Genomic DNA, 26,586 nt, shown 5'->3' on the forward strand with positions numbered 1-26,586 from the left:
CAACAGAATAGGATCAATCTGACAGGGCGCTTCCTTCAAAGAGCCACTGATATGTTGCTAAACGTCTCTGGAACATAATTGCAGCTCCTGTGTTCTTTCATACTGTCGTTATGAAGCCCTCATTTGCTCAAAGGCATCAGGCTTTTTCACGAGATCTTTTTCCACATGTCCTTCCGTCACACAGAATATCAGTCTGTGTGCCGTCCAGGTTCAGCTCCAGCTTTGAGCAGCCCTACACATCTGTCACCCGGTGGTCCCTCAGCTCATGAACTGCGTGTAGCCCTCGGCGCCCGTTACTATGACATCCATCCAGATCCTCATGGCCTCCGGGGATGGGGCGACCATGTAGTAGAGCCGGTCGTGCGTTTTGACACAGAAAGTCAAAGATGGATTGGGGCTCTGGGGGATCACAGGAAACAAGGGAGACGTTTTAAATCAAGGGGCTGCGACCGGCACCTGTCGCTTCTTTTCCTTTGAGTCCTTTGTCAAAACGTCAGAAAATGAATCCTTGTTATCAGAGTTAATCCACTCTAATAAGGATCTGACTGGTCCTTTAAAAATGCCTCCTAATTGAACAAAATATTTGTTTTTTTACTTTGACAGAAGGAAAATTGAAATGTATTATAGTTTTTAATTTCGACTTAGTAAAGTAGGTACTGGTATATCCGTCATTTCAATACAGAATTTTACAATATACAAAATAATATGATAATACAATATGAATTTAAGTTCAAGTTAAAGATCTTTACATGTGAATGTTTTTGTTTTTTTTAGGATCGAATCATTATTTTTGAAATACGATAAAGCAGTATTTTAGAAATAATCTATTTAAATTGTATTCCACTGTGATTTTATATATAATAACCAGCCATAATAACCTAAAATCATAGATGAACTTGTGAGTTGTAAGTAATAAAAAACAGCACTGGTTACCTTGGTGGCACTGCGTAGGTGATCGTAATAAACCTCTTCAATAGCCTGGAAGTAGATGAGCCCTTTCATCTTGGTCTCGTGCTTGTCTGAGCGGGGAAACATAAAAACATATTAGGCTACATCACCTTCTGCCTCCACCTGATGCAAGCCCTCTGTCAGCCCAGGCGGTAGACGGCACCGACAGCCAGTAATGAGCGGAAACATGTTTGGGTTTGGTCAAATTAAAAAAAGACAGACCTTTTTGGAAAAAAATATCTCCTATTATTCTTAGTTAGCAGGTGGACGCACACACGATTCTGTCTCAAATCATTTGGCCTCATATTTCCAATGACTTTCTGGTCATATTGAGCTGAGAGAGTACAGAAAGTACACAGTTCATATATTATAAAATATCTGATTATAACTAACATTATTTTTAATAGTTTTAATAATAGGAAAATATTGTTCTTATTATTTTTATAATATTATTTTTTACAATATTTTTTACATGTAAATATTTTGTAGATTTGTGAAATAGTGTATAAGGGACATGTAAACCCCTGTTTGACAAATGAAGTTTAATGTAAATGTGATCCTGCAGCATTCCGGTGACTTCCACCAGAAATCCGAACCCATTAAGAGTCAGGAGAAGTAAAACTTAAGGAAGAACAAGGACTTACAAAGAGACTTTTTTTTAAATGACTGAAAAAAGAGAAATAGTTTGAAATGGCATAAATGATGTTTTCTCTTCACATTAAAACATGTGTCCTGCTTCTTCTGTAAAATCCTAAACTAACCTGTGGATCAGCGCAATTCAACAGTGACCAGTGATATATTTGGATTGAGCAGTCTTGCTATCTTATAGCTTAATTAGATTACTTTAAATAGGAATGTTAAATAGTTCTATAACTGTTATTTTACATAACAAACACAAAACCTGCCATAATAGCAGATTGTAGACGGAAAAACAGAAACTTAAATCCCGATAAAGAACTCGACACAAAACCTCTTTTTCCCGGCGACACATAACCCATGAATAGGTATGAGCGGCGCTGTGTCAGACTAAAAGTTTAATTAAAAGTGCAAGTCTATTTCAAGCTATGCCTGAAGTCTTTACCATCCTATTAATTTGACTTGTTTTCCTCAGTCGTACTTTGTCTGTGTGGGTTTTTGTTTTTTTTAGCCTTTTGCCTGCGAGTGGGAGTCACTTCTCTAGATCTTTTTTTTATAAATCTCTCGCCTTTCTTTTCACCATCGGATTTGATCTTTCAGTTCAGCATTTCCCTTCAGGCAGGGCAGACCCTGTGGCCCATCTATCATTCACCAAACATCTTAATGCCTTTTAAAGTCGCTCCATTCTGAGGCAGTAGGTAGTTTGGATGAGGCGGCTAACTGGACCTGCTGGGCTTTCAACTGCAGGCGTTTGAATGTGAGGGAGGCTAAAACTATCCTAAAGCATTTCTGGATTCCATTCCTGTTCAAATACTCTTTCAGCGTCTTCCTTTGCAGCTAAGGAACAAACACCAAGCAACAATTAAAAGCAATCTTTTGAAATACATCTGACACTTTCTTCTATACTTTTCCTCTTCCAAAAGTCAAATCTGCTTAGTAATGAGATAAATGTTTTTGAAATGTGAGATTCGTTTTATTAGTCACGAACAAGCCAGGAGCTAGCCTCCACCCCGAGAAAAACACATCTAAAGAAAGCATTGCATCTTATTTCATCACCATCATCATCATCGTCATCTTCGTCAGGAGTAAGGGGGTGAAAAGGCTAGGCAAGTGAGTGGGGCGGGGGTGGGGGGGGCAAAGAGAACAGGGGCGACAGCAATGAAAATATCCTTGGAATGTAATTTGAACTGGATTGTAAAATAATGTCTGAAAAGTGTGCTCGTGAATTATTCAGAAAACCAACAGCTCCCGTTTCAAATTCAGGGGAGAGGCTAATAGACGTAAAGTACAAACTGACTTTGGCTTTAGCACACAAGAGCAAGGCAGGAAATGAAGTGAGGTGCAGCTTCGGCTGGGTGTCGGTCCTGGTGAATAATAAACGCTGGTTGGGACAGAAGTCCAGCAAAAAAAAAAAGGGCATTCTTTAGGAGAACAGAAAAACTCAGGTCCAGGCCTTTCCTGCAGAAATTCCAGTTCTAACTGGTTGGAGTCCTTTCATCTAAAGCACGAGACTTCATTTTGATAAGTCAGAACAAAATAATATGCTCTAAGAGCTGCTGTCTGCATTCCATGATTTAACTAAGATTTGACGGAAGCGGTAACTTTGAGAGAAGTTTTCCTTAAGGTCGTATCTTTGTAGAATTTGCAAAGGACTTTGAAGTACAGTCTTCAAATACGATGAAATCGCATTTTGGAAAGACATTTCAGGCAAGATGGGGTGTTTAAGGCTCCATGGATCACACTCAGTTGCTCCAAATGTACACAAGATGGTGTGTATCGCCTCACTTGTCAATAAATACTCGAGTTTTATATCGTCATCTAGGAGGTGTCTGAGGAGAAGACAGGAGGCTGAGCTAGAAGTGGCGGAGATGAAGATGCTGAGGTTCTCCTTGGGAGAGACCAGGTTGGATAGGATTAGAAATGAGACAGGAAGAGGGACAGTGAAGGTTAGAAGTTTTGGAGACAAGGTCAGAGAGACCAGGCTTTGATGGTTTGGACATGTCCAGAGGAGAGACAGGGACTATACCAGTAGAAGGATGCTGAGGATGGAACTGCCAGGGAACAGGGCTAGAGGTCGACCCAGGAGAAGATACATGGACGTAATGAGGGAGGACATGAGAGTGGCTGGTGTTGAGGAGGAGGACGATGCAAAGGACAGGGTGGAGTGGAGATGGTTGGTTTGCTGTGGCGACGCCTCCCGGGACAAGCCGGATGTACAATAGTATCTATCGTCCAGTTATTTGTTGCTGCGTCCTAATATTTTGTATTTCTCGTCCTATGAGTTTAAAACCGATCAGCATTTAAACCAATAGAAATCAAAGGTTAACTTTCATTTCTGAGCTCATGGTTATTATTATTTCTATCCAACTTTACCTGGACTAACGCCATACGAAGCTAAGTTAACTGACCTCAGCATGTATTTGTACAGTAACGCATCACAATTTAAATCATCAGTAAACAGGTTGGCTGAGCTCATGGCAAACAACTGGGCACCGAATCGACTGAGAAGTTCTCCTTTACAACTGGAGGCTGGTGTCATTCCCTCCATCCATCTGATTTCCATAAAATCACTGATTATTTTTGGTGATTTTCGATGAGTGTGACTCAAGGTTGCATCTCTCTCTTAGAAAAGAGGCTACCTGAACTATCACTGAATCCTCACCCACATAATAGGAGAAGTTCCTCTTCAGACGGTCGAAAACAAACCAGCGTTTCTTCCACGACTTGATTTTGCCGCCCATCTTCACCAGGTGGCCCTTGCACATCTTCTCTGTGAGGATGACGAAGGGGCAGGTGTCTATGCTGTGGCCGGATGAGTCCACGTGGGCACGCAGGTCAAACCCTTCCTTGAGGTTGGGCAGATAGCGCGTCATCGGTCGGGCCTGAGGGGCAAGGAGATGCAGATGAAGCCGTGAGCGGGCAGAGTCGAGTCTCGAGTCTTCATCATTACCAAATTAAAAGATGCAAAGTCTCAGGTGTCAGATTGCTTGTGAAACGTCAACCTGTTCTTGCATTTTATGGTTTCAATACAGACTCCTTTTTGTTTTAATATATGAGGCTGTACAACACCTACCTGGCATTCTTTTTCTTTTTCAAAAAACTAGACTGCTTTCAAGTCCGCAGGGATTCAAACTTCCAGCAAATCAAGTCACAAGTGACGTAAACCTGCTGTAACATTTGATTCTCTGGCCGTTGAAGGGAAACAGAAACACAACACTGTGCTATAGATTTAGCTGTCGAGCGTTTGTGTGTTTTTTATTCATGATTCAGCAAAGCATCCTGATTAAATGTGGACAGATCGTCTGCCCACTTGATAAATGTGAGCCCAGTATTCACAGGAATTTGAGGTCTTTTCTGGTCTCCACCCACTCCTAAATACTCCATGTGAATAATTAACTCTGCATTTGCTGGTCTGGTCTTTTTTTTTTTATCAGGAAACATTTGCAGAGAATGAGAGGGACTCAGCAAGTGGAAAGAAAAAAAACAGTACATTTGCCTCCATAAAATAAAAACATTGATCAAAAATATGTTAAAAGGTGTTGTCAGGTGAGACTACATGAATGTGAATCATTGATTGTAGCAGCTTCAGATTCCAGAGAGAAAGCGACAACAAGTCGAGCCAGATGCTTCTGACGGTTTGAATGTATTTGTGTACTCGCCCTGTTCATAAGAGACAAATGGTAATTAAATACTCAGTACAGATCACAGGTTTAATTATGTGTATATTATATGCTTTTGCTCCCCCATCCATTCGCTCCCTGCTCCTCCTCTCACTCTCTCCCTCCCTTCTCTGACAATCTTTGATCTTCCCGTAAACCCAGCCTCTCTTTAGTGTCTCCCTTCATACCCCCCCCCCCCAAGTCTCCCATGCCCTCCTCGTTCCCTCCCCTCCTATCCCTCTTCCCGTCGCCTGTCTCCTCCCGCTGTTCTACTGACCTGGGAGAAATGTTTCTCTCTCATCTTCACCTCCTCCTCCACCAGCCGCTGCCTATGGGCCGTCTCATCCCGGAGCCTCTTCTCGGCCTCCTCTCGCCTCCTCCGCTCCTCCTCCAACATCTGCCGCCGAGCCTGCACCTCCCTCTCCTGGGAGCATCGGCAGAGGAGACAGAGGAACAGATGGAGAGAAAAGAAGGAAAAATAACGGGGGGGGAGGGGGGGGGGAGATGGGGACAATATGTAAATTTTAGGCAAATATTGCAATACAAAGTGAACGAGTGTCAGATGAGACACACGAGAATAAAGTCCCCATGCAGGGTTTTGTAAAATATATCCCTCAAGTCTGTATATAGAAGTTTGAGCTTTGCTGATGTAAATCGAGCCCTTGCAGCTTTCAAAAACTTACATATCGACCTGCTTTGTTTCAGTATATAGAAATAAAACAAAAGGTAAACAAACTGAGCTGAGCAATCGCCCCGAGGAAGGTGTGTGTGTGTGTGTGTGTGTGTGTGTGTTTTAAACAGGAGCAACACAAGACTCCAGTTTAAAGTTGGTGTGCGTCAACTTTCAGGGAACCTTGTGTGTTTGTTGATAAAAGCTGATATTCCTGGTTTATGATTGGGGGGGGGGGGGGGGGTTCATAGATGAGATATAGATATTGTGTTGAAAAGTTGGGTCATAGTTTTATCACATGTAAATATTTCTTCCAGATGAAAATGACAGTGTAGATTATAAAATACAGAGATTATTATCATCCACATCCAAAATTACACAGATAGATTCAGGTCCACCAGTTGAAAACAAGAATACCATTATGTATTTATTTTATTACGGGTTAATCTGCAAACATTCTTTTGAATAAAGCAGATTTTTCTGCTGATATTATTACATTTGTTTTAGATATTCGTTCTAATCTTTTCAAATCGCTTGTTCAGCCCTGACGCTGCTGTAGCAATACCGTTTTCTGTATTGTGCCTCGATCCTAGCTAATATTATTTTATCTGGCCTGATCTGAAGTAGTATTTCAGTTTGTTTGTTTCGTTGAGCAGCAGTTTAAATCCCAAAGACTAGGTTTTTATAGTGTTTGATGAAGAAATATGCATTTTAAAAAAGAAATTCAAAAGGTTTGGGATGTTTGCTTGAAAACTAACTAAAGCAATTTACTTGATGAACAAAAGAACGGCTAAGTCGCTTGCAGTTTTACGGATGTTGATTTGTTGTCTTGTTGCATCGCCGTCTGGTTGAAACCTTCAACGAATGGGACGACTGCGGATGATCAGCGACACTCACTCTGTTCTCAATCAGCCTGGCTTTCTCGTGCTGCGCCTCCTTCAGCATCTTCTCCATCTCCTCTATCCTCTGGGCCTCCAACCCGCCGGCGCTGTAACACACAGAGGAAACAAAGGAGTGTGTGATGAGCAAAAAAAAAAAGAGAAAAGTAAACAGACATGTCTGGAAACCAAACACTGAAAAGGGTGGAGGAAAAAAGACAAAGGTTTCTTCATGAGCCCACTGACCCCTCTCTCTGGGGGAGACGGGGCAGATTTGAGTGTTCCCATGGAAACAGAGCCAGTCTCTAACCTTTCCGGGGTGCAGGCAGAGTTGCCGGTTGAGACGCTGGTCTCGACGCTGTCTGAACTCTCCAGGCTCAGGGTGTCGTATGCTTGGTTGCCACTTGGTGGCGACTGATGATGGAGGATGGAGTGGTGCACTGTGGGAGGATGATCTGTGGAGAGGGAGGCAGCAGAGGCAGCCGTCATAGACCTACAGTGCCCTCTGTTGATGGAGCCGGGTCATTGGTAGCAGCCGAATCAAATCGAGAGCGGGTCAGAGGCGTGCGAGCCTCCGTTGCTCTTCCATCATTCAGAATGCACGCCTCATTTGTTCTTCTGTATGTTTGTCACACGAGGGACATGAGTACCTTTGCTCTGAGTCGGTTGCCTCCTGGGCTCCATGTCCAATGGGTTTGACATCTCTCTCAGCAGTAACTGTAGCCCCTAAAAGAAAAAAAGAAGACGTGGAGCATCACACCTTGATCCACCCAGAAGAGGCTTCGTTGCAGCCCGACTGTGTGAAACTGATGCAGCTCACCATGGTGGCTGCATTGTTCTCATGAGCGGCACAGCAAGCGTCTGGGAGGGCTGCAGCGCCGCACGCCGCCGCCTGCCGGACCTCGCCGTCCGATTTGGACTTCAGTAGCTGAGAGGAGGAAGAGCAATCAGCTCGTTATTTAAACACATGTGAGGATAAAGTGGATTGATTCACTGCAAACTGGTTTTCTGTGGGTTTGACTAAACAGCCAGTTTAAAGTACCCTTCATTTGTTGCACTAGCACACGCCGGGGAATTAAATAACTTTATCGATCCCCAGAGGATAATGAAATAATGAGTACTTGAACTTTTGGTACTTCTACCTTTAATAAAAGATCTGAGTACTTTTAACCTCGCAGCCTTCGGGCGTGAGTCTGAATGCTAAAAGATAACTGGATTACGATGCGTATCGTTTGTGTTAGCTTATAACTCCCGTCCTGTCAGGCTTTCTGGATGTGGAGGAGAATCGATTAGCCTTCTTTATAATCCTTACATCTCAGCACTGCTGCTTACAAATGTATGTGAAGCAGCAACGATTCACAGGCATCCTGGTCATTTTTACAGACTAGAGTCTCTCTTGGACAAAAGAACATGGCGAGCGGAGTCGCTAGAGAGTCTTTAAGGTTCAGGGGTTTGATGTGTCGGGAGCACATCTGGGCTGCATTTAATCAATGCACTGAAACCTATCGATCGGTAGAGCAAACGGCGGCGAAGGAGAAAGGGGTTTACCTTTCCCTGACGGCGAGCGGAAAAAGACTTTGCGGGCAGTGGTGGAGGACATGGCTGAGGCTCTCCAGCTGCCATGATGTCCTGGTACCAGCGCTCAAGGTTAATAGGAGGCATTGCATTTCTGTGCAGCTCAGGCTGGCTCTGAGGCGGTGAGCAGCATCCAGCCAAAGAACAGGGGACCAGCGCAGTGACAGAAGCATCAAGCAAATATGAGAAGGGTGAACATTCGCTATGGTAACATCAAGCTGAGAGAGCTGCTTCGGAAATCGCAACTGTTCAGTGAAACTAAAACGCTGAACCGTTGCCGTCTGTTACCCAAATGGAACCTCGCCGCTCAGGGAGACATGAACAAACCTGTGCAGAGAGAAAGAAGGAAGGACCGCATGCAGCGGAGCGGCGCGAGAAGGTGGATTCAGAGGAAGCGCGCTGGAATGACGGAACAGAGGAGGAAGAGGAGGAAGAGGAGGGCTCAGCTCTCTGTATCCCAAAGATCTGGCTTAACTGACTGACCGTGATGTACTCCTTCATCCAGGCAAGCAGATACACAAAGCGCACGCACAGTCACAGGAGAGGAAGAGAGAAGACAACGGTCAATGGCATTGAGAAGCGATCAGGGAAAAAAATAACAGGTGATGTGGCAGAGAGCCAGCCGGGGGAGTCTACCTCACACGGCAGAGCTGGAGCTACAGCAAGGGAGAGGCAGTGGAGGGCAGCGGGGGAGGAAGAGTGAGGTTGCATTGAGGCATTCCCATACATCTTATAGACATCAGAGAGCCTGAGGTACTCCTGCATCCAAAACAAGTGGAGAAGCATAAAAAGGACGAAGACTGAAATCAGCATGCTCAGATGCACAAAGCAAACCGAACTCAGTGGGCTCTTATCTTTCAAATGAATGGACGGTCGTTCATTTACACCTTTTATTAGGGATGTCCCGATCACGTCCCGATTTGCTTGTTCTGTGCTTGTTCTGCAAGCCACAAGCAGAACCACTACGCCAGATCTTAGCTGATAGCTTCATGTTTTGGGGGTCTTCATGAATCTAACAGACTTCAATCTTCTGGTCACTTTTCCTTTGTCACCGTCTACATTTCCTAATTAGAGGACACCACACCAAACCTTTTATTAGCCTACTTATATTATATTGCCATTAATACCAAAATATTTTACATTCTCCTCTACATCCTATTGTACTAATAGTAGCTACACGACCAGCCCTGAACTCTGACCAGCCTTTGTTGCAGCCTCATTTGTAAAAACACTCATCTTGCAACCTAAGGGTTGTGGGTTCGAGGCTGCATTGTTCTCTTTATTTTCCCCGCTTGCAGATTCAGAGGTTTTTGCAGCTCCATCAGCCAACAAGCCTCCATATATACAAGTACATTTACTATATTAACGTCCGATTCCGATCGGGCCCGATTTTTCCGATCACTCGGGTCGGGGCATCCCTAGTTTTTATTGTTATAAACCTTAAAACAACAAACACACACGGCAAGCTCAGTGTTTGTCAGTACTTGCTAACACACCATCATGCCTGTTTTTTATTGTACACTCATTGGCAAAAAAAAAAAAATGAGGTCACTATTTTAACCTGCTTCGCACAGTTATATAAAATATAACAAAATATATGACATACATACCAATAAATACAAAGATAAGGTGATGTGTGTGTGTGTGTGTAGACATGTTTGAATTTTTAATTTGTTCTTTTTTTAAAGGAAATGAAAAAGGAGAAAATTCCTAAATCTGACAATTCCATCTATTCTTCATCAGTCTAAATTACAAGCCCATTAATCCAAAGCGGGCAGACGCGATAGTTAGTTTTGTGTTTTTTTATGTATTCTGAAAAGAAAAAAAGGGGAAATCTTTCCAGCACTAAAACATACACTCTGCACAAAGACAAAGCAACAGCATTGTGTGCCACTGTTGCGTATTTCACTTGTATTTGTTAAAATAAAAGAGGAAATAAATGTGTTATAAATCCCGTTGACCTCATTTTTTCACATGAGTGTAGAAACTGCAGTGCAAACATTCAGCATTCTTTATGCATTGTGCTCCGAGAACGATTTACCTCTTGAAGCCTAACGGGATAGAGTTCAGGAGAGGGCATGTGAGAGGAGGAGGAGGAGGAGGAGGAGGAGGAGAAGGAGGCAGAGGAGGGACAGAGGCTATGAGGAGGACTGTCCACATTAAGAAGGTCGGGTTCGCTGATATGGAGAAATTCCTGTTTAAAAAGTTCATCTAAGTTAATGAATCAATTGGAAGGAAGTTCTCTTTGTCTCGTGCTTCTCCAGCGTTGTGACATCACATGTCACATGACCCTGCTCACCTCTTTCGTGCTGCTGTTTGAGAAGCTCCTTCCTCCAGTGAGAGCGTGGCACCTCGTTTCCAGACAGCACAACCTCTCCTGCTCCTGAAGACAGACACTTTTGTCATTTGGAATGTTTGACTGCCATGAAGTAAAAGAATATATACATATATATCCGGTATAGAGAGTTAATAACGGTAACATGCTAACTTTGTGTAACAGCTGCAGAGTCAGCGTCCTGTCTTTAGCCATCCTCTCGCAGTCTTGAGCTGCCTGCAGCCCCAGCTGCTTCACCTGAGCCTCCAGAGCTCCCATCTTCTCCTGCGAATCGTACCCAGATTATGATGTCACGGTTATAATGATCGGCTAATGATCCTATTTTACACACACACACCTTCCTCTGGGCCACGCTGCAGTGATACTCGGCCTGCTGCTGAAGGATCTGCGAGCTCTGAGTCTCCTTCTTCTCCTCCAAACTGCTCTCCTCCTCCAGCTGGCAGAACTCCAGCTCCTCAAACTGCTTGGTCCTCACTTCCAGAGCGTCTTTCTTCTATCCGGCACAGATATGCATGGAGTTATTCACAACCGTTTGAGCACATTCACGCAAATAAAAACTGGCATTGTTCATTCGTTTTCTTATCATTTGCACAATTCCAATAGAAAGACACAACTCTGATGCTGTTGATTCCCCTGGATGACAAGTGCCATGCATATGATGAACACGAATTACAAATTTGAAAAGAAATCGCTAACAAATGAACCTTTTGAGCAGCATTTGCTAAAAGCCCTTTTCAGAACAGAATGCAAGTCATAACATTTGAACGATCTTCAGTAGCATCTTCCACCGGTTCCACAGATGAGATTTTCTTCAGATGTGTTCAAAATACACAATCAATTCCTACAAAGTATGTGAACGGGAGGCATGCAAACGTTTAGTGCAAAGCTGTTAATGAAGTTATCAATAATTATTGATTGCTTTTGAAACTTCAAGCACCTAGAACGAGGGGGCAGCAGAGATTAAGATGGGGCAGCAGATGTGTGAGTCGCTCTGAGTGCTTCCAAACGGAGTCAGTAGCTGTGGCTGTTTCTCTGAGCATCATACGGTACTGTGGTATTTTGGTATGTTATAACTCACTGTTGCCAGCCAGTGGGCTGCGTGAGAACACTGACCCTGCTGAGCTGCTCCTGTAACTGTTCCCTGAGAGACAAGGGGCACTTATCAAACTGCCTCTTCAGCTCATTGCATTCATTCCTCTGCTCTTCCAGGGCCTTCCGCTCAGCCGACACATTAGCCCTCCCCTAAAAACATAGAAACACATACACACATATGCACGGTTGGGTTCACACACACACACACACACAGAACAAAAAAGAAACAAAAATCACAAAAAAACTCAGGTCCATGCAGGCGAGCTTCAAAAGCTAGCAGGCAGCAGCAGTTAAAGTATTAGAGGACTGGAGCAGAAATTAGACAGGTGGGTTTAGCGGTTGCAGTGCTTCACACAGGTAGGATAAATATTTGAAGGTGTATGCATCAAAGCTCAAAGTGGTGTTCACATCCAGCTGAAGAGGTTTTCATCTTTTGAAGCGCAAGAGATCTCTTAAAGAAGACAGTCTGTGCAGTGCAATCCACAGGTACTGTATATCTAGATGTGTGTGTGTGTGTGTGTGTGTGTGTGTGTGTGTGTGTGTGTGTGCATTCAGTAAGGAGTGAGATCTCACACACTGACATTGCAGGGACATCGTTCACGTGCAAACGGACATCACTCTGTTTTCTCCCACCTTGTCCTTCTCTCTCTGGGCGGCTTTGTCCAGCTGGCCGAGTTTGAGCTGCAGCTGAGACATGATCCCCCTTTCGGCCGCCGCCTGCTCCTGCTCCGCCTGCTTCTCGGCCTGAAGCAGGGCCTGCTCCATCTCCACCTGGAGACGACAAATATGGAGCGAGCACAATGCCAAAGCGGCATAAATGTCTGCGACTCTGTGCGCTGACCTCCTGTTGGGTCTCCTGGAGCTGCTGCTCCAGCTCACTGACTCTGTGCTTCAGGTCATCCACCCTGGCCAGGACCCTGTTCCTCTCCTCTCCCAGGTCGGCCTGCTCCTGGCTGCTGAGCAGCTCTTCATGAGCCTCCTCTTCTTTTTGACGTTGCTGCATGAATGTGTTCATCACCTCTTGGTGCGTGCTCGCTGTGCTGCCGGACTCCGCCCTCTGGAGTTTATCCGTTCTCTGAAGCGACACCCCAGCACCCTGGTCCGAATGGTTTCCCACGGCGGCTCCCAGCAGCCCGTCCCTCACATCCTCAGCGCTGCCCTCCTGGTTGTACTCGGCGCACATGTTGAGGATGGTCTCCAGCCTGTGCCGCTCCTGCAGAAGCCATGTGAGAGGCACAAACACGCCCGTCCTACATTACAGATCAGATTGCAGATCAGCTTCTAGTGTCCTTGTGTGACATTGTCCCGTTTAGGCAGCTGTCCCCCCCCAGCGGGACGACTGTAACCTGATAGCGGGTCGGCTGAGGCTGCTGTAGTTTGTTTTTCAGAAGAGGAGTTCGTAGTAAAACCTGTCAGAGGTAACTGTGACTGGACTGACTGAATATGTATTTATTTTTAAACACACATTGCTATTTTTTTTTACTCTGAAGGCATACCAAATGTAATGCCTTCATTTCACTGCCAAGAAAACCTTTTTGTCTCTCTCATCTCATTTGCATATCTATAATATGCAAATGTGTATGTTTCTTTCTTTGTAACAAATCAGGAAAGTCATTATGGACCAGAGAGCATGCTTACAGATGATACTATGAAGCATCTAGAATAAAAAAAGAAGGCATCGTCTTCAATATAAATGGACGTGCATGCTGGTTTACAAGGAAATGCATTCATATTAGAAAGCACATTTTGAATAAAAGTCCTTAACTCAAGCAAATAAATGATTTTATGGCAGTAATTTTGAAACTCAATCTGCTACAGTACCTATTAAAGTTCTCCCAAAAAATATAATCTGCATATCTTTTAATGGATTTATTCATATGCAATTTGCCTTATTAGTTTTGATCTACCTACCCAAACAAATCTCTATTATCAAACAGTTTCAGTAGGCGATGCATCATGGGATAAACAACCAGACTTAGTGTGGAAATTCCAAATAGCAAAAACACAAATCAGCACATCTTTTCCTTGTGAGATATCTGTTCAGTGTTTACAATGTTTATGGATTGGCTATCGGATGACCCAACACAACGGTGGAGTATCTTAAACACCATAAACTGTGTGCATAGCAGTCGAACCCCTGCAGGCCCCGGTCAGACGCATACTGTCAGTTACTCCTATTTGTTACCAGAAACCTTCTGGTTCCTTAAATAGTATGTGGGCATGGAAGTCCAGGAATTACTTATCCCCCCAATCGTCCTTTCAGCTGTCAGACATGAACTGTGGTGGGGGCTGAAGAATGGATAACAAGTATGCAGCCTATGGTTTATGTATCTAGTATGGGGCAGGAGCAAGACAGAGCCTTCAGGGAAGGAGGGGCAACCGCAAAAGTCAAATCCACTTGTCTTTTTGATTAAAAATAGTGTCCATTCAGCGTCCTCCAGTCTGGGCCTAAAGACTCGGGGGGAGGAATGTTCACCTCGTGAATCTGGAGCCACGTGGGCAGACGGTGCCATTAATGCTCAGGAGAGATGAGCTGATGGCGGCACGCCAGGAGATTTAGACGAGATGTCCAAACAGACATGGCGCCCGCCGCCCCAGCACCTTCTCCAGTTAACTGTGTGCATGCCGTTTACAGCTCTGTCTGTCCTCTGCGTTGTTTTGCTGCTACACAGTAAAGTACTGTAATTCTGTTTCAGCCAGTAGCACAGGTAATACCTGTTTATATACGGTTTATAACACATGACTGGGAGGCTAGCGTGCATTCAGCTGCCGCTGAGCAGAGGGCGACAGCTACACTGTCAACATTTAGACTTAATTAGGAAACTCATTTATATTCACGGTAAATGTAACCATATGGGTTAAGTTTTTACAGATATTTGCGTGTCAAAGCACAAATAAAAGAGCGTAAACATTGACTTAGACTTTGTCAGGCCACCAGAAACAGAACTCTGCTGATGATTCTGTGACTATGGGGTGTTTAATAAAAACTAACAGGACCTGCCTGAATCCAGCTGTGGCCCATCAGCATGTTTTAATTACGTCCCCCTTTACTCTGCAGAAATTCATAACTGCAGATTTAAAGCATATACAAGTTGCAAATTCCGCCGGTGCGCTGGCTAAAGACGAAACAAACAGATGTGGAAGACAAACTAGAGCCGCATATTTTTATTTATGACTTCCTGCACAAAGTTCCCATCAGCATCCTGATTTGGAAGGAACTTTTCATCCTGAAAATATTTCCTGCTCCCCTATCCCCTTATCTATCTACCATGAAGTTGTTTCTGGAGCACAATCTCTTACCAGTTTCTCCATTTCCTGTTCTCGCAGCCTCTCGTCTCTCTGCCAGCGGTGGTACTCCAGCAGCTCGTCCTCGTTGTCGCTGATCTCAGTGATGCTGTTTTTGCGCTCCCGGGTATATGGTTTCAGAGACGTCTGTTCCTTGCAGGCGGATCCCATCGCAGTCATGCCAGAGGTCTTTCTTTGGCTAGGGGGGCTAGCCCCAGGAGAGGAGCCAGACAGAGTGCACGGGCCTGTCATGGTGGGGAAAGGCTTTAACTGCTTCCCTCCATGCTCCTTCTCCTGCACAAAGAGAGGTGATCGGCTCTGGGTATACCGCGCCTTCACTGCTTCTGATTTTGCAGGAGCTCTGAGCACAGGAAAGGCTTGAGGACTCTCTGCGTTGGGTCTGGCTGTGAAGCCGTGCGAGGTGAGGGAGGGGGCCGGGCTCTGCACTCCCGGGGCTCCTCTGTTGGACATGTGAGGGCTGCTGGACCTAGTCCGGTCTGTAGTCCTCCGCCTTTGGGGGGCATCCGTGTGAACAAGGTGCTGGTCTCTCATTGGGCTAGGGGACCTCTTCTGTAAGGAAGAGCCATTCACTCGAGGGCTCAGTGGAACTGCTGTGGAACATTTGATTGGGGATGCATTGTAGATTAAGCTGGAGCCTTCTGGGCCGGGTCCTGACCCTCCACTAGCTGGCGTGAAGCTTGAAGCAGCTTCTGCTCTTACGTTTCTGGGAAGCTTTGGGCTCTCCTGAGCCGTTTGACCACTGGAAGCCACCTTGAGTGAGGTCCGTGGATGAGGGACAGGGTTGCTGCTGGCATGAACGGACCTAGCAGGTACCGGAGGCACTTTGTTGCCAAGGCTCTGGGCCAGAAAGCTGCTGCTGTTCTCGTAAATCGAGTCCTCCTTCATGAAACCGTTCCTCCCATTGGGCATGTTTGTCGGAGAAGGTTGATGAACAGACAGAAAGCCAGACCCCGAGCCCGATGCTGATGAAACCTTCAGCATTAAAGAGTCCTGCAGGTTCCTTGCAGTGCTGTTAGATTTGGAGATGCCGTTGCTCGGAAAGGACTGCATGTTTCCGTTCTGGACTCTGTGGGAGTCTGCAAAGAAAGGCAGAAACACTCATGTGTGTGTGAGCATTCCAGCTGAATAAAGGAAGCAGACACTTGAAAAGACAGTTGCAAAAACACAAATAAACAAACACAGTGGGGGGGTGGGGGTGTACTGTGACATCTGTGTCCTGACTTCCACCAGACCCCAGGTCAGTATCATAGGACAAACCCATAAAAGTAACAACACGCATTCCTGCTTAGCGTCTCTGTAGCTTCTTTTAATTAGCGACAATCTTTGGGTCTTTGGGCCCACGCTCTCCGGCAGGAGGGATGTTTTGCTCCTCGGTTGTGTCGTAATCCTACAGGGATCTGGAGCTGCTAAATATAAAAGCTTCAGCTATGTACCTCATTCGGAGCTGATGAAATCAGGGCCTGGTCAGGAAAGAGTGGGTCAGGCATGCTGGGAAGGGTGTGGCAGCTCTTACTGTACAGCCAAACCAATAAAGTCAGAGGGAAATGGATTCAACGTATAATTGATAGCAGAAGGCAACAATTACAGCAAGCCACGGGCTGCAAAGGAAATGGAGCATCGTCTGAGTGTACCTGTAAAAAGGCGCACTTTGAGCAAAAAGCCACATTTGAACTGAACTAGATCACAATGTAGGCCACAGATAATTAGTCTCATTTCTGCTGTCAGCCGAGGATAATGGCCAATAGTTTAGTCAAATGCCATTTCCTCTGGAAATCTGAAAATTACAAGCTGCTAATCTCCTCAGCTTTGCAAAGAAAGAAGTATTTGTATTTGTCTTTTATGAATTTATTAGCCATTTATCTCCGTAACCGTTTGCCACAGTGCCGACTAAGCCGCTGCCCAGGGTAATCCTATTGTAATTCTCTCTGACAGACGTTTACTCCTTGTTCAGCATTGATAGGAACTTGGATAAATGACATTTACACTGAGGTGAAAGGAATCCATCAATGACATAACATCTGCTTAACCCAGAACAAAAACAGAGGAAACTGTACAACCCCTAATACATACACTTATGTGTAAACTGTTATAATCACTAATATCATGCTGTGAGTGGGAACAAAAACGAGTCACTTGTTAGAATGTAAAGCTGAAAACCTTTACCAGCAGGGTGAGTCCTCGTGGCGCTCGTTCCTCCGGGCAGCATGCGCTTCATCCGCAGAGCTTCCTCTGGATGGTTGAAGCGGAAAAAGGCAGACTGACCAAAGCACAGCATGCACCCTGCCAGGAAAAGTTAGCGCTCATTTATTCAGATTTTTCTTTTGTTTTTGTTTGAAAGCATTACTAATTTTAATGCGTGACACAAACACATCCCACCAAAAAGGCTCAAATAAAAATAATCCAATGGTCCAGCGGCTGCAGTCACGCTGTGGCTGATAAAGGCCACAGTAGATGCTCTGTCTTTGTGAACAATGTGCAAACCTTTTTCTGCTTGACAGGAGTGTACAATCAATAAAAGAGAGGCGTGAGCATCTGGAAGGACTTTCGTTCTAGCGTTCCTCAAATTTAAACAACATTTTAGTTTGATTTGTAGTAAAAATATAAAATAAATCAAGCAGTGAGAGCAAGTAACAGTCCAGTAGGTATTGATAGCTTAACATAAATACATTCACTGACTAGTTTAACTCAGAAGTGAAATCATCTTGTTTCCCCGCATCTCCGGTGGAGGTCAAAATTCCTTGCTGCTGCCCCTGAGAGACGCGCGATGGAGTTGTGCTTCCAGTTCTGGATATTCCACAAGAAGCTAAATACTATTGATCGCTTGAGGTCAAAGGCCTGCGTGGCTGCAGCCCTTTTTCTTAGGCTTGAAATGAGGACGTTAGCTCCACTGGTTGCTCACTCAGGATCTCTTGATGTGCCCTTTGAATGAAGCAGACGCTAAAGTATTCTTGTGAAGCAGCTGCTGCCTCCACACACACACACACACACACACACACTGGCTGGTCACCCGGCTTCAAATGGCATTCCGGCGTAGCTGCTGGCTCGCATCCCACGGACATGGGACTGAGGGGGGGGGGGGGGACTGTTGTTTCTTTTTTTTTATGGCATGCTAACAGGGCTGCCTTGTAACGTGCTGATGCCAAAGTGCAGCGTTCACCATGATCGACATCGCATCAACACGCTAATTAGCAGTAGAGACAACTTAAAGCTGACATTAGTTCGGAAGACATTCCAGGTATCACAGAAATCATCAGGGTTCAACCTCTGGGGACATTGCTGCATCTGCCACATTTTGTCTGATCCATTTCCTGCAAATCCATTCACACAAATATTCACAACTACGAGCAATTTAGAGTCACTATTTGACCTTCAGCGCCTGTGTTCTGACATCTGGGAGGAAACTGGAGGACGCGGAGGAAACCCATGTAGACAGCAGGATAAAAGAAGGTCCCAGGTCCCGGGGGGGGGGATTTGAACTCATGCCCTTTCATCCTGTGAGCAACAGCGCTACCCACTACACCACCCTCCATCTCCTGCCTTACACATTTCACTGGAAAGGTGAAAACTCTGATCTGCTGTCGCTGCTAGCTTCGCAAAAGACATAAGATACAAGGAGAAAAAACAATCATAGCGCCGTTTAGCCGTGACGACTACCTTGCGTCAGGCGATACGGTTTGGTAACGGGGAGGCCATCCACAGAGCACAGGTGTCCACATGGGTACAACGTGATGGTGCCTTCGTTGTTTTCAATGTAGCAGTGATGAGCGGCGACACCGGGCCCCTGAAGAAGGATATCTGTGCCCTCGCTGCCCAGCGTGCTTCTCCCTGCAGCGAGAGGAAACATTTTCTCTGCATCAGCCGCATGGGATTCGTGTGGTTCTATGAATAATGGTGTGAAAGCCGGAGGTGACGGGTGTTAGGTGAGGAGTCAGGGCCAGGCGGGCGGAGCCACAAAGAGCAATGTTCAAAAACAGGTGTCCTTCTGCAGGGATTTGTATTGTCTGGAAGTTGAAAGGCCTCTTCCTCATCAGAGGACAGTCTATTGCCATCTGATATTTAATGTGTTGTGCTCTGATTAGCAGTCACACTTGAGCATGAGAGATTTAACCCAACACACACATGAAACACACGTTTCTCTGGGTGCTACTTTCACACTCTTCTTCGTTGGTGTCTGGGCTTGTTGTAAAGCATACAGTGCAATCACACATGAGGGTGTTATTGCAACTTTGGCACAACAACAAAAACAACATGGTTTGAATATAAAGCATCACAACCTTTTAATAGTTAGTCATTCATGAAAAGTTGTGCTTATTATTATGCAGAACAACATTTTTAACACGCTGCTAATGAGGGGTTAATGACTCATGACTAATGAAAAATATCTATAAAGTTCAAAAGTGCATAATTTTGTTGAGAATTTACAACTAAGCATTTTATTATTTGCTCTGGTTTACAGCTGAGTTTCTAGAAAATGAATGTCATAGAAATAAGGACTTGGTTTTAACTAACCCAACCCAGTGTTGTCTTTAACTAACCCAACCCAGTTCTAAACCCGCTCAAACGAACACAACTTAAAGGTTTCTACCGTCAGGGAGTGGCAGCAAGGTGATGGCTGTGCTCAAGCGTCCACTTCCCAAACTAACCAGGTGGGGGCGCTCCGCCTGGAGTTTCAGGGACTTGCCGGTCTCAATCAGGTCGAGAGGAGTACTCTGTCCAAACGAAATCCATTGGAGGATATTGTTACAAATTCGTTACTTGCTAAGTTACTAAGTTACTTACATAAGGTCAAAAGTCAAAGTCATCCTGAATTTGTGTTGCTTTTTTTTCAAACAACAAATATTGAGAGATGCAATACATTCGTCACAGAGATCCGTCTTTGTCTGAACGGAACCAGTTATGCTTGTTAAAATCAAAGAAGACCCTTTGGAAGTTCAGAAGAGTAATAAAGTCAGAGTTCACATAATTGCACATCCTGGTTGTGACAGCTATCCGGATGCAGAGGCGAGAACTGACTCACCTGTAAGACCTGGCGCATCTGTCGGCCATGTTCCACTGTGTTCCCGCTCATCTGCTCCATGTCGGCTGGACCATCGGTTTTATCTGACACATGAAGATCCTGAAGCAAACGCACACAAAAAAGGGAGAGAAAGAGCGAGAAGGAGGGAGGGAGGGAGAGAGAGAGAGAGAGAGAGAGAGACAGGAATGAACGGAAGCCCTGGGAATACTGCGACTACAGTTGTACTACAATGAGAACAGTGCCTTCCTTAGAAACCTTCTGCCCCACTTATGAGCCCATGTGACCAAACCATTATACTTGGTAATTGTCTGCCCAAAACAAACAAGGGAAAAGCAATCCCTAAAGAAACTGACTCTGATTTATGTCTCCAATCTGGTAAAGATTGGATTATACGCCCTCAGCAGGAAGCAGCCTTTATCACAAACGTCCTTCTGAGATGCACCAGAAGGAGGTAGCAGGCTCTGCAGGTGGAGTTCGCATTACAGGTCAGAGTGCTGACTTCCTCAGCCCACGATGAGTCACCGTGACTCATATAGCCAAACACAAACACGCACGCCCTCAGACAGATGCTGGAGACGGGATCCAGCTGTGTGATCATTGGACGCCTCACATCAGAGGAGAGGAACAGACACAGCAACGCAGATGCACTGATATCCACATCTTTCACTGTCACCCACATGAGCTGATTGTCATGGCAACAATTTGTTGTCAGCTCAGCATTCCCAAGAAATCTGAAATAGACACCATTATCTATTAACTAATGTGTGTTCTGACTACCCTGGTCCAAATATAAGCAGAGATCATGTCATAATATGGGTCACTTTGTGAATAACAAATATTCAACACTAAATCTCAATGGTTTTTGAAGCTTGTAGTTTCTTCTGGAGGGATTTACACCAACTTCTCAATAGATATTCACCCAATTCATGTTTTCATGAGGTTGGGCGGAGCTGCCTGCCAGTCCTAAATTTCGCACAGCTGCAAAAAAAAAAACGTTTGAGATATTTTTTTACTTTGAAGGGAATGCACAAGACAGTTTTCATTCCCATCAAAAACACCTCATGGCTTGCGTTTCTATTGATCTGTTCATTTCCAATCAGTCCACATGACAAAATGAACACATCGTCCCGTTGACACACTGGCATGAACTCTTGGTCGCTCTTGCACTGACATCACTAATCATGTATAACTCTTGCAGAAAATAGTCCAAACGCATTGGCAGCTCCTTGCGCTCCAGATTTAGGCCTTGGCAGAGACAGCAGGGCGCTCTATCTGCATCTGATGTCACTGCAGCGGGTGAAAACCACACACGTCTGACAATCACGCCCAGTGTGTGCAGCGTCTCAGAGGACCCTGTGAGCCAGAGAACAGACCCTCTCCTCTGTTTGCAGTGACACTGGGCCACTAATGCCTCTACTGTCAACCCAAATGGCTGTCAACACTGACCCTCTTTGAGCCACGTATACCCAGACACGGGGCAGGAAAGTGGGCAGGATAATGTGTCTCTGGATGTCTGACTCACACACAGACACGTTCCTACTCCCACAGGCCCCAGTGATTTAGCGTACACACCCAGTCCGAAGAATCGCTTAAAGCTCACAAATGCAGGGCCGAGCACTTGCAACCCTGTCATTATGGGGGGGGGGGGGAGTGGTTGCTCTCGGAGTTGTCAGGAGCTTCTGAAAATAAACGCCAGCAGCCACGGTCATCTTAAAGAGACATGATTTCTGCTGAGAGGGAACCCTGACAAACCCCGGGACGTATATATATATGCAGAATCAAAAATTGGAATGGGATAAAAGGCACAATTCAAATGAAGCTGTAACGGACGGCGTGAAGTTAAGCAGGTAACTTGTCACAAACACGGTGCCAAACAGTAGTCAGCTTTTTCCAAGCATCACTCACACACACATGAAAGCTCACCATCTGTCCACTCTCAAAGGCTCCGGGCAGCTACATCCATGAGTTTGTCTGGAGGTGTATGAATCCACAGAGCAGTGCCCACATTGTTGTTTATGTCTTGCTCCTAAGCTTTTTTTTCATTCACTCGCTCATGGGCTCCTCTGCTAGTTCCCTCCTCCCAGCCCCTTCTCCTCCCTGTCCGGGTGCAAAGTTACATCCCAGACCCGAGGCAGAGGGGGACCCAGCATCAGCACTGCCTCCTAAAATGCCTTCCGACCTCTGACTTTACTTCCTTTTTTTTTACTTCTTTTCTCTTTTTGGCAGATAAAGCAAAAATAAAAAATGTTGGGTTAGAGTTCAGTTCCTCCTTAAAGAGTACTTGATGCATTACCTCCTACTTTCCACTGAATGAAAGATCCGATGGACCACAGCAGATGATCACAGGAGGCTGCAGACCTGCAGCACCGTGACAGTCCGCTGTCTGTTGGTGAGGCAGCTGTTAACAGTCTGAGGAGAGTAAATGAGTGCAGGAGTAGGAGGTGGAACTTCCTGTCCTGAGTTCTGTGCCACTGATGTAACAAACTGCAGAGAGAAGTGTGGGTATTTCCACTCTGGGAAAACTGTTCAGTAACATTTTACGATAAAATGATTAGTTTATCCGCTGTGTTCGGTGAAGCAGCGATGGTGGAAAGGAAACATGTTATGCTTTGCAGGAGGAGGAGAAGCACACAAGAGCCATCTTTTCAGATGTCCCAGAGGAACAGTCAAAGATGGGGGGAGTGGAAGAGAGTGGGAAAAGTTTCCTCTATTGATCTCTGAAGGTTTTTTTCCCATGGAGGGGAAGCCAGTGAGGAGGTGGAGGAAATGAAACAGATGATAAGTCACTAAGGAAAGAGAAAACAAACAAACAGAGGCTGCGAACCAAACCAGAGATTCGGACTCAGAGAATCCACTGAGAGAGTTGATTCGCCGAGGGTGTTTTTTTTTTTTGCCCTCACAGTGATGATGAGGGTTTTAACAGCTGAGGGGACGAAGAGTTGCCTCATGTCTTGTTATCAGTGATTTGGAAAGTAGCTACATTTGGGGGTGATGAGTTAAAATATCTGCATTATTTTTGCCTTGGAGTTCCTACAGACACAGGACACTTTGCTCATGGGTAAAAACCCGCCTTCAACCTGAGGCGCGAGTGATGAAATTCACAGATGGCTGACAGAGATTATCTCCATGTATAGTGATGATTCAGACGGTTGCACCATCCCGTTGCGTGAAAGTGTCTAATTAATTGAGTCACACACATTAGCGTAACAGAATAGCATCAAAAAGCTGCTGATATCTGCAGAAACATTCCCTTTCTTTAATCTTGGGCCAAACAGATGTGTTGTTTCCTGCGCAACATCTGCTTTAATTCATCCATGTTCACAAGAATGCACATAAGAAGAGCGAACCCAAATCTGCATGCAATCCTGTTGTAATATCAGGGACGCTTTAGGATTTACAAGTTAGAAATATACTCACTCAGACACACTCCGACCAGCAAAATGCTGCCTGTAAATCCAGCAAAGTGCATTAATAGTATAGGATGAGGCCCAAAGGCAGCAATGATCCACCCTCATCAGAGACCAGATGACCTCTGCTCTGGTTTCCCTTTATTATTAAGATTAAATGGGGAACAAAGACAATATCAAACGATCGCACATGATCAGGATGAAAACCGCCTCAAACAAAGAAGGGGTGAGAAATAAGTGGGCCATGCGATCACAATAGCCCCTTTATCTCCTACGTAGCCCCTCTCCCTCGCGGGCACACACACACACACACATGCTGCCAAGCTAATATTTGTTTTTTTCTCATTGCCAGAGCTGACTTGGATGCACATCTTGTCAGTGGAACGATTCAATTCAAAAATAAAAAACTTCTTCCCAACTCCCAAGTCCTCCTGCTTCCTGTCAGGATTGGGAATTTGCTGTCGACGTTTGGTTTCACATTGTGGTGGATTTTACAGAGATTCTTTCAGTGACTTTATAGCTTCTCCACAGACACAGAGAAAAGCAGAATTATACAGATAAACTCTGAGGATCACAGAGTTTGATAGTGTGCCAGTAAGGAAATTATAGCTGTCACAGTCAGTGGATACTTGGACCCCCCCCCCCCCCCCCCCCTCGGGCTGTAATTTGTAGCCCGTGTGGGTGTTGGACACGTTGTCAAGGCTCAAGTCAGTGGTTCACGCTGTCCTTGGCTCGGTTTGCTTTTGTTACTAATAAAACAGCCCAAGCAGACAGAAATATTTATATGCTCTCCTCCTGTAATGGAAAAGAGATTTTGGGTGCAGACGACTTAAATAAAACAAGAAAATAAAGTGACGATTGGAGCAGAAATGTTGAAATTCCACAACGTTTTGATTCCAAACGTAGAATCATGAAGGACGATGATGTTGTTCCTCTGCTTGAATAATGAGCGGGCTCTTTGGTTCCCAGGGTGTGTGAGTTGTGCCTCTTTTAGAACAGCATGTGCAGGAAGCTGCCCTCAAGATTTTAAATGGAAACACATCAGCATCCACAAATCAACGTGTCAGACGCTCCAGCTTTATTTAAAGCATGAAGGAGCTGACCCCTAGTGGCAAATTTCATGAAGCACATGAGGTACTGTATTACATTGCTGATTAGGGTCACCTCTGGTAAATGTTATACTTACTTATGTACATGAAGTGGATTTGCTCATTTAAATAAATCTTAACGACAATAAAGACGTATTCTCTTCTATTTATCCGACACCATGTGTTTGTAGTCTGATTCTCCTCAGAACTACATAACAATACATACAAAATAATGTGTTATTTCGCATCTGTGCAATTTAATATTAGTTTTATTGGTATTGTTAAATGTCGATGATTTATGTACCGGTACTAAGAACTTCCAACGGAAACAAGACCGCAAGGGCATTTTTGAAATGCTCCCCTAAGACAGGACGTTTGACTGTACTTGTACTGTAATACATACTACTGTTTGACTGTACTTGTACTCTAACATTCTATCTAATAACCATATTCGTCATCATCATCATAGGAACCAACTATGGACTCTATAATATGGAAAAAATAGAAATGGATAGCGCTTACCAATATTGATACACCAATTGATCTTGGTCACACGTCGGCGCACCATCCTGTTCGAATTATATCAAAAATCTGTTTGTTTTTTTACCGGGGATTACATTTCACAAACGTTCTGCATGCATCAGAGATCAACTTTGCTCTTACAGGAAAGCCTGCTGCAACATCTGGAGCCGTTGGGTGTCTCACACAGAGGACAACATCCAGATGTGGGCCGTTTACGGAAATCTCATCTCGACACGGTTGTAAAGAGCAACTTTAGAGCTCAAAATGCACGAATCAACCTCAAATGTTCTCATCGATGCAGGCTAGGCTAATGGCTAGCAAGCTCCAGCTAGCCCCAGCTAGCCTAGCGGCAACTGGAACACAAATAGCGGCGACCACGTTTACAAAATAAAATGTTTTATTAAATGAATGCGAAACGTGAAACAGTGATAATCAAGGAGAGTCGCCATTTACGCGGGGAATGGGTGGCCCTTAGAAGGGCCGTTGGTTGGGAAGTGATTAGCAGGTAAGCTAATACTCCTGAGATTGAGACGAGGCCTTCTTTCCCGCCTTCCCGGAGCTCGGCGCGGCCTGGCCGGTCTTCTTCGGAAGTAGCACGGCCTGGATGTTGGGCAGGACGCCGCCCTGGGCGATGGTGACGCCGCCGAGCAGTTTGTTCAGCTCCTCGTCGTTCCGTACAGCCAGCTGGAGATGACGAGGAATAATGCGGGTCTTCTTGTTGTCCCTGGCGGCGTTCCCGGCGAGCTCCAGGATCTCCGCGGTGAGGTACTCCAGCACAGCGGCCAGGTACACGGGCGCTCCGGCGCCCACCCTCTCGGCGTAGTTGCCCTTGCGGAGCAGCCGGTGGACCCGGCCGACAGGGAACTGCAGACCCGCACGGGAGCTGCGGGTTTTGGCCTTGGCGCGGACCTTCCCCGCTTTGCCTCTTCCGGACATTTTTGAGTTAATCGAGTTCCAAAAAAAAAACGCAGCACAGCAGCGCGCTTGCAAGTTTCAAGGAACATGAAAGGTTTTCACGACCTGGATATAAACCCCATGCGTTATCCCGCCCTATCATACGATTGGCTTTTGGAATTAAGAGAGCCAATTATGCTTCAGCGTTGAGAAACCAAAGAGGACCGGAAGTCAATCGCTATTGGCGTAACGGTTCAGGAACAAACCAATCATGATGGGTTTTATAGATTGGCCTCAGACAACTGGCTGTTTGTTCTGGGCTCTTGTTGTGAGTGGGTAAAATGTAAAGAGGCGGGACATAGACATAGCAGACCAATCAAGTAGCTTCCCTCCAGCTTAAATCTTTGACGTCATTTTTTTTTTTACTGCAAAGCGTGCTTTAGCTCGTCACACCTATCTCCACAGTATTTGTGTAGAGCAAGAGATTGAGACAGATCGATATACAGAGATAAGACAAACTGATAAATATGATATAAAACTATTCCAGAGACAAGAACTG

General features: G+C 45.1%; 2 protein-coding genes across 2 annotated transcripts; both read right to left on the bottom strand.

Moving 5' to 3' along the window:
• Nucleotides 1–258: 258 nt before the first annotated feature.
• On the bottom strand, nt 259–20,795 carry phldb1a (pleckstrin homology-like domain, family B, member 1a). Its single transcript, XM_068744332.1, has 24 exons — nt 20,559–20,795; nt 20,117–20,215; nt 19,685–19,808; nt 18,754–18,924; nt 17,257–17,379; nt 15,094–16,175; nt 12,635–13,006; nt 12,427–12,564; nt 11,815–11,943; nt 11,039–11,194; nt 10,855–10,965; nt 10,666–10,749; nt 10,408–10,560; nt 9,003–9,125; nt 8,694–8,861; nt 8,340–8,480; nt 7,612–7,719; nt 7,442–7,517; nt 7,102–7,246; nt 6,811–6,901; nt 5,521–5,667; nt 4,247–4,466; nt 934–1,019; nt 259–399 (listed from the first exon to the last, which is right to left on the bottom strand). The coding sequence occupies exons 1-24, from the start codon at nt 20,793–20,795 to the stop codon at nt 259–261; spliced, it is 4,425 nt and encodes a 1,474-aa protein (XP_068600433.1).
• A 4,726-nt stretch (nt 20,796–25,521) lies between these two features.
• Nucleotides 25,522–26,096, bottom strand: h2ax (H2A.X variant histone). The gene has a single exon (XM_068744030.1). The coding sequence runs from the start codon at nt 26,067–26,069 to the stop codon at nt 25,644–25,646; it is 426 nt and encodes a 141-aa protein (XP_068600131.1). The 5' UTR covers nt 26,070–26,096; the 3' UTR covers nt 25,522–25,643.
• Between the last annotated feature and the right edge of the window lie 490 nt (nt 26,097–26,586).

This window comes from Brachionichthys hirsutus, chromosome 10 (assembly GCF_040956055.1).
Source record: "Brachionichthys hirsutus isolate HB-005 chromosome 10, CSIRO-AGI_Bhir_v1, whole genome shotgun sequence".
Taxonomy (NCBI): domain Eukaryota; kingdom Metazoa; phylum Chordata; class Actinopteri; order Lophiiformes; family Brachionichthyidae; genus Brachionichthys; species Brachionichthys hirsutus.

Coding starts and splice junctions, on each gene's coding strand:
- phldb1a (XM_068744332.1), bottom strand. CDS start 20,795: ATGTGGGTGACAGTGAAAGATGTGGATATCAGTGCATCTGCGTTGCTG. Junction 20,216..20,558: donor GAGCCTGCTACCTCCTTCTG/GTGCATCTCAGA, acceptor CGTTTGCTTCAG/GATCTTCATGTGTCAGATAA. Junction 8,862..9,002: donor CTCCAGCTCTGCCGTGTGAG/GTAGACTCCCCC, acceptor GCCTGGATGAAG/GAGTACATCACGGTCAGTCA.
- h2ax (XM_068744030.1), bottom strand. CDS start 26,069: ATGTCCGGAAGAGGCAAAGCGGGGAAGGTCCGCGCCAAGGCCAAAACC.